At 47.9% G+C, this 19,384-nt stretch overlaps 1 protein-coding gene and 1 pseudogene across 1 annotated transcript in view; both read left to right on the forward strand.

Moving 5' to 3' along the window:
• The window catches only part of GATA4 (GATA binding protein 4), a 66,788-nt gene extending 52,275 nt beyond the window's left edge, over positions 1-14,513 (forward strand). Inside the window, exons 2-6 of the mRNA XM_011970748.1 lie at positions 3,490-3,659; positions 4,674-4,799; positions 9,585-9,672; positions 11,473-11,621; positions 12,813-14,513. Of these exons, the coding sequence (XP_011826138.1) occupies positions 3,495-3,659; positions 4,674-4,799; positions 9,585-9,672; positions 11,473-11,621; positions 12,813-12,995 (711 nt within the window). The 5' untranslated portion in view covers positions 3,490-3,494 and the 3' untranslated portion in view covers positions 12,996-14,513. The remainder of the gene's footprint in view (positions 1-3,489; positions 3,660-4,673; positions 4,800-9,584; positions 9,673-11,472; positions 11,622-12,812) is intronic.
• A 1,404-nt stretch (positions 14,514-15,917) lies between these two features.
• LOC105532602 overlaps positions 15,918-19,384 on the forward strand; it is an 8,481-nt pseudogene continuing 5,014 nt past the window's right edge.

Consider the following 19,384-nt stretch of genomic DNA (forward strand, 5'->3'; position numbering starts at 1 on the left):
AAAAAAAATTAGCAAGGCATGGTGGCACGCACCTGTAGTCCCAGATACTTGGGAGGCTGAGGCGGGAGGAGTGCTTGAGCCCAGGAGGTTGAGGCTGCAGTAAGCCAAGGTCGCAGCACTGTACTCCAGCCTGGGGGACCGAGTGAGACCCTGTCTCAAAAAAAGTTTTTCTTTACATCAGTGTAGTGTGGGAAGAAGGAAAGAAACACTCCGATATTCCTGCATATAAAACAATAATTGTGAGAAGAAAAGAGAATCTCCCCTCCGAACAAGAGGAACACATTATGAGATGTTTTTGACTTAAATGAACCAGAATGTAGGAGAGAAGCCAGTTTGCTTATTTTTAAGAGTGTGATTCTTTATCTGTTAGAGCAACATACTGAGATATTTGTGAATAAAGTAATAGAAGTCTGGGATTTTCTTCAGTAGCACAATATGGGGGAAAGTGAATGGAGGTATAGATAAAACAAGATTGACCACAAATGATTGGCAACTGGATGATGGTTAAGTCAGAGTTCTCTTTCATATTCTGTCTACTTCTGAATGTTTACATTTTTTCATAATAAAGAAAAATAGGGCTGGGTGCAGTGGCTCATGCCTGTAATCCCAGCATTTGGGGAGGCCAAGGCAGGAGGATCACTTGAGCCTAGGAATTTGAGACCAGCCTGGGCAACATGGTGAAACCTTGTCTCTACAAAAATTAGCTGGGGATGGTAGCGTGTGCCTATAATCCCAGGTACTAAGGAAGCTTGAGGTTGCAGGGCCCACTGCACTCCAGCCTGGGTAACAGAGTGAGACCCTGTCTCAAAAAAAAAAAAAAAAAGATAGAAAAAGAAAAATAGGCTGAGGCAGGAGGACCTCTTGAGGCCAGGAGTTGGTGGCTGCAGTGAGCTACTATTGCACCACTGCACTCCCGCTTGGGTGACAGAGTGAGTCCTGTCTCTAAAGAGAAAACTAAAATAAAAAAGGAAACCAGAATGAGAGAGTTGTGCTAGGTTTGGACTGGAAAGGTGATCTTACAAGGCCTCTATGTCCAAGTGTCATTCAGGCCAGACTGGGTGTCTTGGTTCAATTTTGAGATGGTAGTGCCACCTAGTGTTTATTGCGGACACCCAACAAAATGACCGACATTGCCTGTGCCCACCTCCTGCTGTGGAGTTGGCTTGGTCTAATGTCCTTCTGTAAATTCCTGGCCTCTCGAATCCCCTCATGAGCAGGCCTGGATGAAAGAAGTGAGGCTGACAGGCCATAGGCACCGACTGTAGAGGTGGCAACAGTAGTGTTAATTGTGGTGGTCCAGCTGGGAGCAAGTCATAGGCGGGAGTGGCCGCATCTCATGTATGGCTCTGAGGGCAGGCGACCTTGGTAGAGGCTGTCAGTGTGACCCAGGTGTAAAAATAGCCTCTGCTGTGACGCCTGTGCTCCGCTCCCTGGCCTGAGCAAATAGCCCCTCACACCTGCACACTGTTTACTCGGTGTGGACACACAGCTACCTGTTTGCAGGTGCAAATGACTGTTTGTGTACCCAGAGTTGGGGGGAGGGCCCCCCACCATGCTTTCCTCTGGCCCACATTCCCTTAGAGCAAGTAGCTGGGCCACAGAACTAGCAAAATGTACAACCTTGACCCCCTCCCGGGCTGGGTCCTGTTGGAAAGAGAGCTCTTCACCACCTGTCCTCCCAACTCAGTAAAAGCGCCCCTCTTCACTAGAGAAGAATCTGCCCTCGCCTCCGGCAGCGGCATAGGAAGAGTCTGGAGACCAAGGTAGATGTGTTTAGGGACAGCAAATTAGGACACCATGAAGTCAGAGAGACTCCTGGAGATTGTGAGCCAGGCTTTATATAGACTGCAGGGAGTAAGAAAACTGGCCCGGCCTGTCTCATCAGGGTGAGGAGAATGGACACAAGTGGAACCTGTCAGTTTAATGTTCTGTAGACATGGACGATAAAGGTGATGGCGGGGAGGGGTGAGCGAGTGAAGGGAGCGGCAGACCCAGCAGCCTTGTGGTAGTCGGGGAGACGCTACGCTCATGTGAGCAGCTCTAAGTGCCATGGCTTATAATATGCACCTTTATTTTATATACCAATAAGCAAGAAAAATGTCAGACTATGATACAGCAGCCCATACAAGTATATTAAAACAGAAAAAATGAATGAATGAAGCATTTTTTTTGCTGGACAGTTAGAAAATTCCAAAAACTTAAAAGAAATCTAGTGCCTTTGACTCAGAAATTTTACTTCTCGGAGAGTATCCTAAGGAATAACTAGAAATGCACAGATTCATGCACAAAACAAGCAGTGTTTACGAAACAAGAATCCAAAACTGGATGAAAATTAATAGTTGAATGATACTAGTTAAATGATGGCACGTTTATATGATGGAATAATGATTTGAGTTTAAAAAGAATTTTATAAAATGAGTTTATAAAGAATTTCTCATTGGGAAAATGTTTTGATATTAAGCAAAAGACCCACACAGACTCAGAATTATATAGCTTGGCAAAAATACATATCAACATATGAAAGTTTCACAAGGTTGGGTGTGGTGTACTCAGTACTTTGGGAGACCAAGGCGTGCGGACCACATGAGGTCAGGAGTTCGAGACCAGCCTGACTAACATGGTGAAACCCCAGCTCTACTAAAAGCACAAAATTAGCTGTGTGTGGCGGTGCATGCCTGTAATCCTAACTACTTGGGAGGCTGAGGCAGGAGAATCGCGTGAACCCGGGAGGCAGAGGTTGCAGTGAGCCAAGATTGCGCCATTACACTCCAGCCTGGACAACAAGAGTGAAACTCCATCTCAAAAAAAGAAAAGTCTCACAAAGGGCTGGGCACAGTGGCTCAGGCAGGTAGTCTCAGCACTTTGGGAGGCTGAGGCTGGAGGATCACTTGAGCCCAGGGGTTCAAGGCTGGACTGAGTTATGATTGCACCACTGTACTCCAGCCTGGGTGACAGAGTGACCCTGTCTCTGATTAAAAAAAAATATATACAGTCTTACAAAGGATACAATAGAACCAAATGCTGAAAACATTAGTGACAATCTGAATTTTCCTTATATATTTTGGCACTGATTTTCATAAGGTAAATATTTATATCTTTATGCAGAGGGAAAAGTAATCTTACTAACTTTGAAAAGGAAAAAGAGAGCGCAAGAAGGTTTGCGTGGACCTCAGTGTGAGGTGAGAGGCCTAGGGCTGGAGGCTCTGAATGTGACATCTGGACTGAAATCCAGGTGTCCCGCCTCCCAGCCCAGGACACGGGTGATCACTGCAACCTTTCCTCTTCTCATGCTCAGGGGAGCTCGCAGTGTCTGGGATTAGGGGGCAGGGTCTGAAGTCGGAGTGAGGAAGAGAAAGAGCAGCCCAAGGTGGTCTTCTCCTTCCGAGGAAAGGGCACCATTTCTGCGTGCTCTAGATTCTCAGAGGTAAGAGATGGGCATAAACAAAGAATTCATCCTCTGTCTTTTCTTGTCTGTTCTCCCCAACTCAGTAGATATGTTTGACGACTTCTCAGAAGGCAGAGAGTGTGTCAACTGTGGGGCTATGTCCACCCCACTCTGGAGGCGAGATGGGACGGGTCACTATCTGTGCAACGCCTGTGGCCTCTACCACAAGATGAACGGCATCAACCGGCCGCTCATCAAGCCCCAGCGCCGGCTGGTAAGCACCTGCCTCACGGCCTCCTCTCGGCACCTGGCTGCAGGGCTCTCGCCTTGGTGGGACATCCTCTAGTTTTGAATTTTGGAACTTGAGGGTGTGGATCAGGGGATTAGATGGGTGAGAGCTCCACCATAATTGTCACAACTTTAGAGTCAGCTGGAGCCACCAGAATGATCCAGGCTGTCCAGTTCAACCTCTTCAGCACACAGAAACGGAAAGTGAGGCTCAGAGAAGCTAGTGGCCTTGCCCACAGTCACTGAGGTACTGAGTCTCCCATGTGGAACTCTGGAACCAGAATCCAGGTTTCCTGGTTCCCACTCTGGTGTTGACTGGAGTGTCTCCTCCATCCACACCAACCCTGCAAGGAAGGTCACCTCAGAGGCTGGTCTCTATCCTGACCTCAGTTGATCAGTTGATAAATCCCAAAGCCCAGAAGTGCAAGCAGCTTGTGTTGGGCCCCGGGGCTGGGGAAGAGTTTGGGCCTGGGGCTTGGCTCCTGGCTTCATGCTCCTTTTCAATATAATTTGATTCTGATCAACACCAACCAGATTGCACTATATTAAGGAGGGAAGAACAGAGGGGATAAACCCTGGTGCCTCCCTTTCTTGAGGTCCCAGGGCCATTCAGACTTTGATACTATTTGGACACCATGATTCCTCACTCTCCGTCTGTGCCTGGCACCTGCAGCTTCTTTCAGGAGAAGCTTTCCTTCCAGCAGTGTCCGGCGCTCACTGGTTATTTGCCTGATGGTGAATGACGGTTAGGACTGGAAACCAGGTCTCCAGTGCCCACGTTCGCTCTCCTCGTGCAGCAGAAACCTCGTTCTGATTTACTCCTCGCAGTGGCTCAGGTGACAGGAGAGTTAGGTGCTGTCACAGGTCAGAGATCTCATGCAGGGTCATTAGGGCCCAGCCCTGCCTCCCATTAGGGAGGCCCAATCCGCAGCCGCGCGCGAGGTGGAAGGCAGTGCCCCCCTTTTACTTGGACATGAAGGGTCTGTTTCCTGTCTTGCAGTCTGCCTCCCGCCGAGTGGGCCTCTCCTGTGCCAACTGCCAGACCACCACCACCACGCTGTGGCGCCGCAATGCGGAGGGCGAGCCCGTGTGCAATGCCTGTGGCCTCTACATGAAGCTCCATGGGGTACGTGGGTCCCACGCCCACGCGGCATCCTTGCCTTCTGATGCCCATCTCTCAGTCCTCCCTTGTCTTCTTCTTTTGGACTAGCATTCATTTTCCCTTCTTAACAAAGATACTTAGATTTGGAAGGGACTTTCAACAACTTTGCTGGCCTCTTCCATCCTTTACATTGCATAAGTGAATTTTCCATTTTACAGATGAGCAGGCCATATTTATATACAGCACCCTGATATGCAACAAAGGTGACATTTCGATTCAGTGGATAAGAAGCTTAAGGATAGTTGCACTGACAAAATTGGCTGTTCATTTGGAAAACAAAAGGAAAGCATGACCTCCACCTCCTACTTAAACAAAAATAAACTCAGGTGAATTAAAGATATTAGATGTAAAATATCTTTGAAATAAACTAAAAGTAAGGCCAGGCATCATGACCCATGCCTGTAATCCCAGCACTTTGGGAGGCTGAGGCAGGAGGATTGCATGAGCTCAGGAGTTCAAGACCAACCTGGAAACTTTTTCTCTACTGAAAAAAAAAAGAAAAAAAAAAACTAGCTGGGCATGGTGGTGCATGCCTCTAGTCCCAGCTACTTAGGAAGCTGAGATAGGAGGATGGCTTGAGCTTAGGAGTTTGAGGCTGCAGTGAGCTCTGATTGTGCCACTGCACTCCAGCCTGAGTTACAAAGTGAGACCCTGTCTCCAAAAAATAAAAATATTAGACAATAAAATACTACAAAAAAAAATCAGACGATAAAAACACTGGAAGAAAATATAAGGGGAAGTATTTATGTAACTTTGGGGATGGGAGAACTTCTTAAACAAGATTTTAAAACTTTTTAGCCACATAAAAATAGTTAGATAGATTTGATTTTGTAAATATTTACTATTAGTGCCTGGAAATGATACCTAGGGAAAGTAAAGACCAATACACAGTACCAGAAAAAGGGTTAGTATTTCCAGAATTACAAGGAGCTTCTACAAAGCTCTTTACATTTTTATTGGAACATTCTCCATTATACAGTGTTAACAAAAAGGCAAGGTGCAGAACACTACTTACTACGGCACTATTTTTATAAATATGAGGAAGAACATAATTTATACATGGTTGCTTCCATGTACACAGAACACCTCTGGTAGGATATGTAGAGGTTGGTCACATGGTCACATGTATGCATATATATGTACACGGGGTGCCTCCAGGAGAAAAACTGGGGTCCTGGGGAGAAGGGATTAGAAAGACACTCTTTTTGCTGTGTACCCCCTTGGTACCTTAGACGGTACATTTGCAAGTCTTAATTGTTCAAATACAAGTTAAATTAAAACCAAACCAGAAACAGATAGACCTTATAGCCTAATAAGAAAAGAACAATTGATTTTCCCCCCACTTCCCCCAAATGGGCAAAAGATACGAACTGACATCTCACAGAAGCTGTCCAGATAGCCATGAAACATGTGCAGACATGCTGAATCTCACTGAAAATCAGGGAAATGTACCCGAAAATGACCACGAAAGTCCCTATTTTGCCCACAGATTTGGCAAAAATTTAAATGTGTGCTGCTGTGGATTTGGGGAATTAGATACTCTCATGTATTATTGATTTGTATTTGATAACTGCATCTATTAACTTAGTGGTATTTTTAAGGGTTAAAACCATAAACACCTTTATATCTGGCAGGTCTACTGTTGGGAAACTAGCCTATAAAAAATAACCAGTACATGATGACCTTTGAACCATTTATTGCTGCATTGTTTGTGGTGGCAAAAACTAGAAACCACCTTAAAATCCCATAAAGGAATGTTTGAAAAAATTCTGGTATATCCCAAAATGTGGAATATTGAGGAGAAATTTAAAAATAATAATCTAGAGCCATGTATCTTGATCTAGAAAATGAAAAAGCACATTGCAAAGAAATATATGTAGCATGACCGCATACTACGAGTGTTGAAGGTGCAGTAAACACACATACATATGGGATGAGTGGACAGACCAGTGGATGGGTGAATACATACACACAAATATACATGTATAGGTGTATTAGTCTGTTTTCACACTGCTGATAAAGACATACTCAAAATAAAAAAGTGGTTTAGTGGACTCACAGTTCCACATTGCTGGGGAGACCTCAAAATCATGGTGGAAGGTGAAAGGCACGTCTTACATGGCAGCAGGCAAGAGAGAATGAGAGCCAAGCAAAAGGAGTTTTCCCTTATAAAACCATTAGCTCTCATGAGACTTCCTCACTACAGTTAGAACAGTATGGGAGAAACCACCCTGTGACTCAATTATCTCCCCTCAGGTCCCTCCCACAACACGTGGGAATTATGGGAGCTACAATTCAAGATGAGATTTTGGTGGGGACATAGCCAAACCACGTCAATAGATATATATGTGTACATGTGTTTGAGAATTTTTTTTAAATGTAAGAATATATAACAGGCTGTTAAATCCAGTTGCCTCATTGGGATAGGATTTATGGTAGTGGAGTGAGAGGGCTGTTATTAACTTAATCTCGTGTATCTTTTCATGATTTCTTGTTATAATGAACAAACAAATAGCTAAAGTTATGAAAATTCATAAGAAAACATTTCTTTCTGCAAAGAATATATATAAGGGTGTTTGTTAATCACTGTAATAGCAAAAATGGAGGGGAAAAAACCTTTGGAAGGAAAATGGTTAAACTATTATTCTTCAATATGGGAATGGTACAAGAAACTTATTGGGAAATATTATGTAGGTATTCAAAAGATTATATTCTCAGAAAATAAAAAAAATAAAATTACCACATGATCCAGCATACTATTTCTGGATGTATACCCAAAAGAATTAAAGGCAGGGTCTCAGAGCTATTTGTACACTCCCGTTTACAGCAGCATGATTCACAAATGCAGAAAGATGGAAACAACCCGAGTGTCCATGGGGAAATGAACAGATAAACAAAGTGTGATATATATACACGTAGGATATTATTCAGCCTTAAAAAGGAAGGGAATTCTGGCCCCTGACACCATGTGTCAAATCCATGGAGGCAGAAAGTAGAATGGAGACTGTCAGGGGCTGAGGAAAGGGGGAATGAGGAGTGATGTTTAATGGGTATGGAGTTTGAGTTTTGCAAGATGAGAAGAGTTCTGGGGATGGTGGTGAGGGCTGCAGAACAGTGTGAATGAGCTTAACACTACAGAACAATATACTTAAAAACGGTTAAGATGGTAAATCTTAAGTTACATGTATTTTATTTTACTGCAACTGAAAAAAAAAAAAAGCATACCTAAGTGAATGGAGATTAACATGAGGGGAAGATTCTTCTGAGGCTAGAATGGGCTTGAACATTTGAGGCATAGCTAGGGGGATGGGGTGGGGGAGGACACCCTCCCACAAGGTGGAAAATAGGGGTCTGGGTATAGAGTCACAGACAGATAGGCAGATGGTGGGGTAGGGGTGTGCAAATGCTACCCCGTCTACCCACAGTTAAATAGGAGGCAATTCAAGTTCACATATGCTGGTGCATTTCTCGCTTAACCATTCCATGTTCATGTCTCTGAAGCAGTAATTGCTTTTCTTTCTGTATTTGCAGGTGTGGTCTTTATCGATCCCACATGGTAGACAAGCATAGCATAGAACAGGGGCTAAAAGACTTGGCTCAGCCTAAGAGAAACCAGATGTGGGGAAGGCACCCTGCAGTCCTGCTCCCCAGGACTGGCTTAGGCATCTGTGAATGGCTCTGGGGCCTGCCTCCCAACAGAACTGTGGTCAAAGTATTGTCCAGGGACATTTTATCTCAGAAGCTGGTCACAGGGCAGTTTCTAGAATAGTCTCTTACTGCTCCCCACCGTTCATAGACGCACCAGTGGCTCCAGCCAGACCCAATGCAGTACAGAGCTGCTATAAGTAGAGTAATGTTACATCTCAACTCGCTGGGGCTGTTACTGTTGAGGCCAATTTTCCCAGCACAATTATTGATAGCACCCCCGCACTCTCACCCCTTTTTGAGACAGGGTCTTGCTCTGCCCAGGCTGGAGTGCAGTGGCACAATCCCAGCTTGCTGCAGCCTTGACTTCCTGGGTTCAAGTGATCCTCCCATCTCAACCTTCTAAGTAGCTGCAACTACAGGCATGTACCACCATGCCCAGCTAATTTTAAAACTTTTTTGTAGAGATAGGGTCTCACTATGTTGCCAAGGATGGTCTTGAACTCCTGGACTCAAGTAATCCTCCCACCTCGGCCACCCAAAGTGCTGGGATTACAGGCATGAGCCACTGCGCCTGGCCTAGCACCCACTTTTTGTTTTCAGGGTCCTTGTGTGGATGATAAAGGCTTTTGAACATTCTCTCTGCTGCCTGAAACGCCTGCCTCTGTCTACTCAAAACCTTCTACAAACTCAGGTGTCACCTCCACACTGAAGCCTTCCTTGATATCCTCATGTGCCCCTCCTTCCCACTCCTCACCCCAGGACAGTTTTGTGTTCCTCTGTCTTTTTATATCACCTACCAGAGTCCGGTTATTTCTGCTTGTCTATGAATTTCTGAGGGTAGGAACTGTGTGTCTTTAGTTCCCTGTTCTCCAGGCTCTAGTAAAGTCCCCGTCACATCACATAGGTGCTCGATAAGTTTTTTAAAAACAGAATTGATTTCTTTCTTGCTGAATTCCAGGGGCCTGTGCACACCGTCTGAGCCCCAGCCTTTGTGGAGAGATTGCTTAGGTGTTGCCTTCTCGCAGCAGCTGTGTGTCTTTCAGTGCTGTAGCAGATTATGTAGAAATGGAAAACCATGTATATTGACTTGTGACCCTCCAGGTTCCCAGGCCTCTTGCAATGCGGAAAGAGGGGATTCAAACCAGAAAACGGAAGCCCAAGAACCTGAATAAATCTAAGACACCAGCAGGTGAGGAAAAGATCTGTGAGTGATTATGTGAATACGTCAGAAGCCTTCAGAGTGCACAAGAATCATATTTTCTGGGTTAGGCAGGCCAGCCCAGGCTGCCAGGGTGTGGTGACAGCGTTGTACATCCCTGGCCTTTCAGGACAGGATGAAGAGCCCAGCAAAAAAGTAACAATTGCCATGGAACATATTGGGAGCTTTTGAAGCAGGCTCAACTCAGGCTGGGGTCTGATCATTGCCAACTGCAAAGATCCCAGTGGGCAGGCTGGACCAGTCGAGGGCCTGCAGGAAAGAGGAACTTTACTCGGTCCCTTCATCTTTGGTGCTGCAGCCACCCAAAAGCTCAGTTCCTTTCAATTTTCTTTGGGCTAACGGGGATCCAGGAGGACAGGGTCCAATTAATCATGTTCCTAACAGATTGATCTCTAAGCCAGTGGATAATGAACATCATGCAGTGCTTTGTGCTTTAGAAAGCCCCTTCAGAAACATTATCTCCATGAACGCAAGACTCCATGAGAACCAGTTTATGACGCCATTTTACTAACAAGCCAACTGAGGCTCATAGAGGACAATGATTTAACGAGGGTCATACAGCTGTTAATGGGTAGAGAATTAAAACCCAAGCTTTTATGCTTCAGGGTCAATGTTCTCTTCAATCTACCACTCTGCCTTCTGAATTTCTGGATTAAGAATAAGGGCTGCTCAGAAGTTAGAGGCTGCAGTGACCTGTGATCGTGCCACTGTACTCCAACCTGGAGAGCAGAGCAAGACCCCGTCTCTAAAAAAAAAAAAAAACATAAAAAAGAACAGAGACTGTTCTTTTTAAATTTATTTTTAGTAAATAAATTTATCAAATACTTATTAAATTTAAATTATATTTATTTGTATTTATTAAATTATATATAAATTTATGAAAGAACAAGGGCTGTTCTTTAATACATTTGTATTCCCTACCAAAACATTCCCCACTCAGTACGGCTACCCAGTTAGAGATTGGACTGGTCAGTGCTGCAGTCACAGAGAAAATCAATTGGCTGATCTGATGGAAAATGTATCTTCTAACCTAAGGCATGACAGAGTCAGATAAATTGGCCCTTTCCACTACCAAGGGCATGATCAAAGTTCTACTTTTCTAGATTCAACCACGGCTTGCCCCTTCTGGCAGGCATATTTCCTACAGGAATTTTCAGTGTCTGACACCTGTGGTCTTCCACCTCTCCTCCTGCTTCCCTACTGCTGCCGAGTACCCTACGTGCCCTGGGTAACCTTATTTCCTCTCACGTAGCAATCACAGGTAGAGAAGACATTCGGCTCCAGTGCACCATCCCCGGTCCAAAATTCCAAATCCGGGAAGCTAGATTTGGCGGCAAAACCTATTTTGAACAGACACAGGGCTGTTGATGGTCTCTGTTTACCCCATTCAGTATGATATTCACATGTTTTGCTGTGGGGATATTAATGTATTTAATTATAGGGTATTATCTCAGGCCCTGCGGGAGGTATTCTATAATACACAGTATTTGGACTTTTAAAAATTTGAATCTTCAAGTTGAATGAGGAAGAATTTTTTTTAAAAGTTTTGAATCCTGAAACCCATGTGGCCTCAAGGGTTTGCGATGAACTAGGGGGAAGAAGCCATCCCTGTGAGAACTGTAACTGTCCACTGACAAGGACCCCTGCTGCCCTCCCTGACAAATGTAGATAAAGCCATTAGCTCAGACCCATCCCCGCTGTCTCACAGGCTGCCGGCTGTTCATTTGTCCCTGCCGCTGATTTGGGTGTGCTGACTCTGCTTCATTCCAGGTCCTGCAGGCACTGAGAGCCTTCCTCCCGCCAGCGGTGCTTCCAGCAACTCCAGCAGCGCCACCACCAGCAGCAGCGAGGAGATGCGCCCCATCAAGACAGAGCCCGGCCTGTCATCTCACTACGGGCACAGCAGCTCCGTGTCCCAGGTACACGCCACGGGTGGGGCGCCAGGGCTGTTTGTGGGGAGGCCGATTGCAGAGTCCCAGGGGCCAGCCTAGTCTTAGGTGGGACTTGCAGCCAGGCCTCACAGGTGCAAGCAGTGAGCTACCCTCTGGGCTAGGAAGCTCCAGCCTTTGAGCTGCGTGGTGCCCTCAGGGCCCCTCGAGGCTAGGGGCATCTGCATCCGGCTGTATTTCAGGACGTCTTGTCAAGCTATGGTGGTGTGGGCACGATTATGACTCACAATTTTTTAACAGCTCCTCTATGCCACTATCTTTGGAAACAAAGAGAGGGGAGTCCGGGGCTGGCATACAGCATGGGTGGCAGGGGAGGAAAACAACACACAAGGACAGCCTGAATGAGACTGCCTGCTGGGGCGAGGGGAGGCGTGGTCCCGCTGTGGGAGGCAGAGCAGGGGTTCTCTAGGCCACGTCTCCTATGTGCAGGGCGGTGAGACTTCAACAGGAGAGGGTGGGGAAGGAGGAGGAAGCTGGCATGGGGAAAGGCCTGCATCCTGCAGAGGGCAGGGGGGCAGGCTGGTGGGAGGTCACAGGCAGGATGCCACTTTCATGAGGCCCAGCTCTGCACGTGTGTCAGGGGACACCCGGGGCCACCCAGGTTCCCTCTTGTGGAGGATGATGGCATCTCAGCTTCCCTGCCTCGTCCCCTCTGCAGTTCCCTCTCTTGGGACCAGGACGCACCAAGCTTGACCACAGTCTCCTCTGACCAGCCCCTGCTGTTAATCTTGCCTCTGCTCTTAACTGAGAGAGGCCGTGTCTTAATGAGCTTCTTATTGCCTGGGAGAACCTGATCCCACAGAACCAGGGGCAGCAGGAGCCCCTTCTGGGCCGGGTGGACGGCCTCTCTGTTGGAAAGTGGATGTGGTAGTGATAGGATGGTAGAAAGTGTCTCCTGTAACCATCAGAGCCTTCTGGGCAACCACAGTATCCACAGGCCCACTGGGTTCTCGCCCTGGTTGTATACTGTGCTCAGAAGCAGCTGATGCATCACCCAGACCCTTTGTGCCCAGATCACCGGGATCAGGAGAAACAGAGAGACGTGCTCCTTGGTCCCTTCCTGAGGGCGGGAGCCATCCTGGCGACATCTGCATAGTAGGGCACCCTCCCCTACCTCAGGAGCGTCTCCACGGGCCTCATCGTGTGCTTTCTGCTTTTCAGACATTCTCGGTCAGCGCGATGTCTGGCCACGGGCCCTCCCTCCACCCGGTCCTCTCGGCCCTGAAGCTCTCCCCACAAGGCTATGTGTCTCCCGTCAGCCAGTCTCCACAGACCAGCTCCAAGCAGGACTCTTGGAACAGCCTGGTCTTGGCTGACAGTCACGGGGACATAATCACTGCGTAATCTTCCCTCTTCCCTCCTCAAATTCCTGCACGGACCTGGGACGTGGAGGACTGGGAAGAAGGAGGCCCTGGGCTCCCAGGGGCCGGCCTCCTCTGCCTGGGAATGACTCCAGAAAACAACTGGGAAGAAACTTGAAGTTGACGATCTGGTCAGGGGAAGCGGGTGTTGGATTTTCTCGGATGCCTGTATACGGTGGTGGGACTGGAGGGAGCCCAGCCTGCAGCACGAGCACACTGCGTCTCCCTGTGAGTTGGAGACTTCTTTCCCAAGATGTCCTTGTCCCCTGTGTTCACCGCTGTGGCCTAGACGGTGGGTTTCGCATTGTGTTTCCAGCACCGGGGATCTGAGAACAAGCGGAGGGCTGGGCCCTGGGACCCCTGCTCCAGCCCGAATGACGGCATCTGTTTGCCATGTACCTGGATGGACGGTCCCCTGGGGAGAGGCCCCGGCCCCATCCATCCGCTTGAGAAACGGCACCGCCCTGCATCCCCAATACCAAATCTGACTCCACAACTGTGGGATGTGACAGAAGTGACCGAACACTTCCCTGGGGAGCTAGAGGAGCACTGCACCCGCCACAGAGCGCAGCCGCATCCACTGCAGCTGGCAGCTTCTCCCCCAGGCACCTTCCCCTGCTGCGGGCCTTTGCTCCTTCACTTCCAACGTCTCTCAAAATAAAAGTCCCTCTTCCTGCTCTGAGTGATTCAGCTCTGCCTGCAGCTTGTACATGTCCCTCCCCTGGCAAAACCAGAGCTGGGGAGCTTAGCCAAACGGCCCCCCTCGAGTTCCCTGCAGGCCCTTCATTCACCCTGTCACACACAGAGGGGTTCTGAGTAAGAACAAAACGTTCTGCTGCTCAAGCCAGTCTGGCAAACACTCAGCTGAGCCTCGAGATCCTTCCGGGGAGAGTGTAAGTGGACAGAGTCCTGCTCGGGGGGCAGGAGTGTCCCAAAGGCCGACCCACCTGCTGTCTGCTCCTCCTGGCCCTTGGTCCGATGGCAGCCGGAGTCCCTCCGGACCTGCAGCCTCGCCTTGGCAGAAGTCTTTTGTCCAGGAGGCGAAAAGCCAGAGATTCTGCAACGCGAATTCAAAGCAAACAAACACAACACGACACAAGTCACGGAAAGAAGATGACTGCTAAGACATGGCAGGGGGCCTGGAGGGAGCCTCCGACTCTGAGCTGCTCCGGGATCCACTGCCTTCTCCTCTGCACGTTGCTCAGTTTCCGCCCCTGACGCTGGAGCTCATGGAGACTCCTTCCTCTTTCTCAGCAGAGCTGTAGCTGACTGTGGCATTACTACGCCTCCCCACACGCCCAGCCCCCTCACTCCAAAATCCTACTGGCTATAGCAGAGAATACCTTTGAACCAAGATTCTGTTTTAATCATCATTTACATTGTTTTCTTCCAAAGGCCCCCTCGTATACCCTCCCTAACCCACAAACCTGTTAACATTGTCTTAAGGTGAAATGGCTGTAAAATCAGTATTTAACTAATAAATTTATCTGTATTCCTCTTTCCCTCCTCTTCCCTCAGTGGTCTTCACTGGGAGGTTCAGCACTGCTGTTCTCTCCTGGGGAATCTTGAGGCCATGGATCCACTGACCCACTCACGGCTGCTTCCTTTATTTTTGGCCATTGGCTAAGGCTCCCTCTTTTGGTAACAGTGGATCCTGAAAAGAACACTCATCCCAGTCCTGCTAATGTCAGACATTAGATGGGTGTCACTGCTGGGCTTTAATTTCCTAGGAGACAGTTGTACCTATCCATAAACAAAGTTCCTTGTGGTCCAACAAAAGTCGCTCAATGTATTTATTGATTTATTGAGACAGGGCCTTGCTCTGTTGCTCAGGCTGGAGTGCTGTGTGCCATCATGGACCTACTTGGCTCGAACGATCCACCTGCCTGTCTCTTCAGTAGCTGGGACCACAGATGCACACCACCATGCCCAGCTAATTTTTATTTTGTAGAGATGGGATCTTGCTTTGTTGCCGAGGCTGGTCTTAAACTCCTGGGCTCAAGCAATTCTCCCGCCTCGGCCTCCCAAAATCCTGGGATTAGAGGCATGGGTCACCACTCCCAACCATCTGAGGGCATTTTTAGAGCCCTCCAGACAACAGGGTCTGGAGCATGAGACTCTGCCTACCTGGAAGAAAATGTTCTCTCTAGCCACTTCCAACTTAAAACTGGGTCCCTCTAGGACAAGGAGCTCTTGCCATTTTATGGTTTGATCCGAACAGGCTAATGGGCAAATGATGCCTCACAAGAATGAGAGAGAAGGCGGCACTTCCTCTCCTTTATCCATTTGTCTTCACCTCCTTAGGCCACAGGGGTGCTTAACCACTTCATCTTAAAAGTATGTGGAGTGGGGCCGGGCGCGGTGGCTCACCCCTGTAATCCCAGCATTTTGGGAGGCCAAGGCAGGAGGATTGCTTGAGCCTGAGAAGTTGAGACAAACCTGGGCAATATAGGGGGACCCCATCTCTACAAAAAATTAGAAAATTAGCCAGGTACGGTGGCATGCCCCTGTGATCCCAGCTACTCAGAAGGTTGTGGGAGGATCACTTGAGCCCAGGAGGTCAAGACTGCAGTGAGCTGAGCTCATGCCACTTACACTTAAGCTTGGGTAACAGAGCAAGACTCTGTCTCAAACAACAAACAAAACCTTTTGAAACCCACATCAAGTCTTTTAACAATTAAGGAGCGCATTTATCTTTAAAATTAGACTTTTAAATGCCTCTAAGATAGGTGAGCAGTAACAAAGTTAATTTTAGCTGTGATTATGCTGTGATTGTGTTTGGCTTAACAGTAATGAAAATAAGTTTAGGCCGGGTGCAGTGGCTCATGCCTGCAATCCCAGCACTTTAGGAGGCTGGGGTGGGTGGATCACCTGAGGTTGGGGGTTTGAGACCAGCCTGACCAACATGGAGAAACCCCGTCTCTACTAAAAATACAAAATTAGCCAGGCATGGTGGTGCACGCCTGTAATCCAGCTACTCAGGAAGCTGAGGGAGGAGAATCGCTTGAACCCAGGAGGCAGAGGGTGCAGTGAACCGAGATCTCACCATTGCACTCCAGCCTGGGCAACAAGAGCGAAACTTCATCTCAAAATAAGAAGTTTACAGTCTCTGAATATGTACCAAATGGAGCCAGGGGTGGGGAGTATTAGGACAAGCCACCCACTGCAGAGCCCCCAGCTCTCACTCGTGGACTGAGTGCATGGGACACAGCCATTCGGAAAGCTCTTTCTTTCGGAGTGGGACTGGGTGTTCTGGTTTTGGTTTAATTGTTTTATCATTTGGTAACATTGGCACCTATTCTTTAGACTGCGTCCTTGCCTTGCTTGCTTGAAGCTGGAGCACAAATGTCCCATCACCCTGTAACAACACACGTATGTGTCATCCCTGCGAGGCTTAGCTTGAGAAGCGGCATCTCCAGGAACCTCGTTCTGTGGTCTGTCTGCCACTTTACACTGTTGCTCTCATTTCAGTCACTGAGGCCCTTTCCCTTATCCTCCAGGGACATGGTGCTGCTCTATAAGCTCTGACTCCAGTGTGACTTTCATATTGCTCCTCCAGATAGCAGTGGCAGTGGCATTTGCAAAAAGGCTGAGAACAAGAATAAAGTCATCAAAGTGAAGATGATAGTAAAACAGACCTCATTTTTCAAAGTCCATTCTTTTTTCTGGTCTATGCACTGCCAGCTCACTCCTCTGGCTAAAACCCGGGGGTGGCGGGGGTGTGGGGGGCGGGAGTTAGTTTTGCAGAAAGCACTGATGGCACAGGTGTGCTCCAAGTTTACCAGAATACAAGAACCAAAAAAGCCTGTGAGACACTGGTGCTCATGACCGCAAGCTCCAGCTCGGGGGTTTTCAGATGAACACAAAAAGGGGGCTTCTCCCGTCCCAAGATGAGTGATAAATGAGGCACTTCTCATACACTCACACTCACTCCATTCCCTCTGGGATGACTGTCTTCCATCCTACAGCTGTGGCTGCTGTTCTCTGCCTGATAAACTTCTTTCCCTCTCCCTCCCTCTGACACAGAAACACACACAGACACACATACACACACACACACACACACACACCCCCCACTGGATCTATAAGCCGTTTGCAACAGGATGCACCAGTTCTAATCACTTTTCAAGTCAACTGAACCAGTCACAGCTTCCTAATCAGTGAATGACTGACATAAGGAGTTAATTCAGAAGCAGCTCAATACTATGGACAATACTAGTGAACAATATTAGCATAATGTTTGTACAAGAAAGATACCATAGTCTCTTGTGCTCCCTCTTCAAGATGAATTTGCTGAAAGTGAGTTGTAATTAGAGATGTTAAAAAAAAAAAAAAAAAAAAAAATGGCTGGGCGTGGTGGCTCACTCCTGTAATCCCAGCACTTTTGGAGGCGGAGGCGGGTGAATCAACCTGAGGTCAGGAGTTTGGTACCTGCCTGGCTAACATGGCGAAAGCCCATCTCTACTAAGAAAACAAAAAATTAGCCGGGTGCAGTGGTGGGCGCCTGTAATCCCAGCTACTTGGAAGGCTGAGGCCAAAGAATTTCCTGAACCCAGGAGGCAGAGGTTGCAGTGACCCGAGATTGCGCCATTGCACTCCAGCCTGGGCAATAAGACTGAAACTCCATCTCAAAAAATAAATAATAATAATAATAAAAACTGAGATTTATTGTTCCTCCTCCGTCCTTTTCCTTGAGAACTTAATAAAAATGGAAAATATCCATTACTTCTAGGGTTCTTGATGATCTAAAATGGTTAAGCCGGGATGGAGGATAGATGTGGTCAGTAAACACTGAAATCACGGAACCCTAACGAGGCCAGGGCTCTGCTGAGCAAATCAATGGGTCCAGAGTGCCCCTAACATGCTTTTCCGCTGTAGGCTCTGAGGGGCCCGGGCCCTGCTGAAGACTCTGGGCTGGAATCCTCTGGGATATCCTCCACAGTCATCCATTGTATACCTTTCCTTGGGGTTCCTCAGAGTGGCTTCCAATCTTCCCACCAGCAGAGTCCCCTGTACCCACTCTCACCCCTGCCATGGGCCCCATTTTTGGTTTTGTTTTTATTTTTGAGAGTCTTGCTCTGTCCTCCAGGCTGGAGTGCAGTGGTGCAATCACAGCTCAGTGCAGCCTCCACCTCCCAGGCTCAAGTGATCCTCCCACCTCAGCCTCCTGAGCAGCTGGGACTACAGATGTGTGCCACCACCACATTTGGCTAATGTTTTTGTATTTTTAGTAGAGACAGGGTTTCACTATGTTGCCCAGGCTGGCCTCAAATTCCTGGGCTTAAGTGGTCTGCCCACCTTGGCCTCCCAAAGTGCTGGGATTAGAGGTGTGAGCCACCACACCCAGCACAGGTCTCATGTTTTGAAGTAGTTTTAACTAATCATTTGGGGTTTTCCTCATTTTTCATAGATCAAAAACAACCGCATGAAAATTATACCTCAATTTAAAAATGAACAAGCCAGGCGCAGTGGCTCACGCCTGTAATCCCAGCATTTTAGGAGACCGAGGCAGGGGGATCATTTGAGATCAGGAGTTTGACACCAGCCTGGCCAGTGTGATGAGACCTCATCTCTACCAAAAATACAAAAATTAGCTGGGGATGGTGGCGGGCGCCTAGAATCCCAGCTACTTGGGAGGCTGAGGCAGGAGAATCCTTTGAACTTGGGAGATGGAGGTTGCAGTGACCCGAGATCCCACCACTGCATTCCAGCCTGGCTGACAGAAAGAAACTCCATCTCAAAATAAACAAACAAACAAACAAACAAAAACCATAACTGTTCATCTCTGCTAGCAAGTACCAGAGAGTCGGTACACCACGCTGGGTTCCCGCCGAAGGCAAAGACATTCCATTTAGTTTCCTTTGTGGCCTTGTGACAGATACTAAATGGATGGTTACTTAGATGCCTTCTGACTGGTTTTCAATGGCTTGTGGGTTCCTCTGGGTCCTGGGGCCTCCAGAAGGGGCCACTGCCACACACACACACCTGGAAGGATCCTGTATCAATAGACACCTGCGCTTCTGCCTCCTCAAAAGAAAGGAGGGGACTGGAAGTGCCCACAACGGAGAATTCTGAGACCTGCCTTCCGGCTCAAATTTGGTCATGCGCTGGCTGCGTGCTGTTGGGCCATTCACCCGACTGCTCTGACCTCAGCATCCTCATCTGTAAAATGGTTTGCCCTGGGCAGCTTCAGGTGTCCAAGACTGGACCAGCAGCTATGGAATCACAAATTGTAGGAAAATGACTCACCTCTCTCTCTGGGCCTCACACACTCTCATTGGTACAGATGACACCTCAGGGCCCCAAGATTTGAAACTGCTCTTTCTGGAGACTCAAGATTGATGTCTTGGCCGAGTGCGGTGGCTCACACCT

Source organism: Mandrillus leucophaeus, unplaced genomic scaffold (assembly GCF_000951045.1).
Source record: "Mandrillus leucophaeus isolate KB7577 unplaced genomic scaffold, Mleu.le_1.0 Scaffold97, whole genome shotgun sequence".
Taxonomy (NCBI): Eukaryota; Metazoa; Chordata; class Mammalia; order Primates; family Cercopithecidae; genus Mandrillus; species Mandrillus leucophaeus.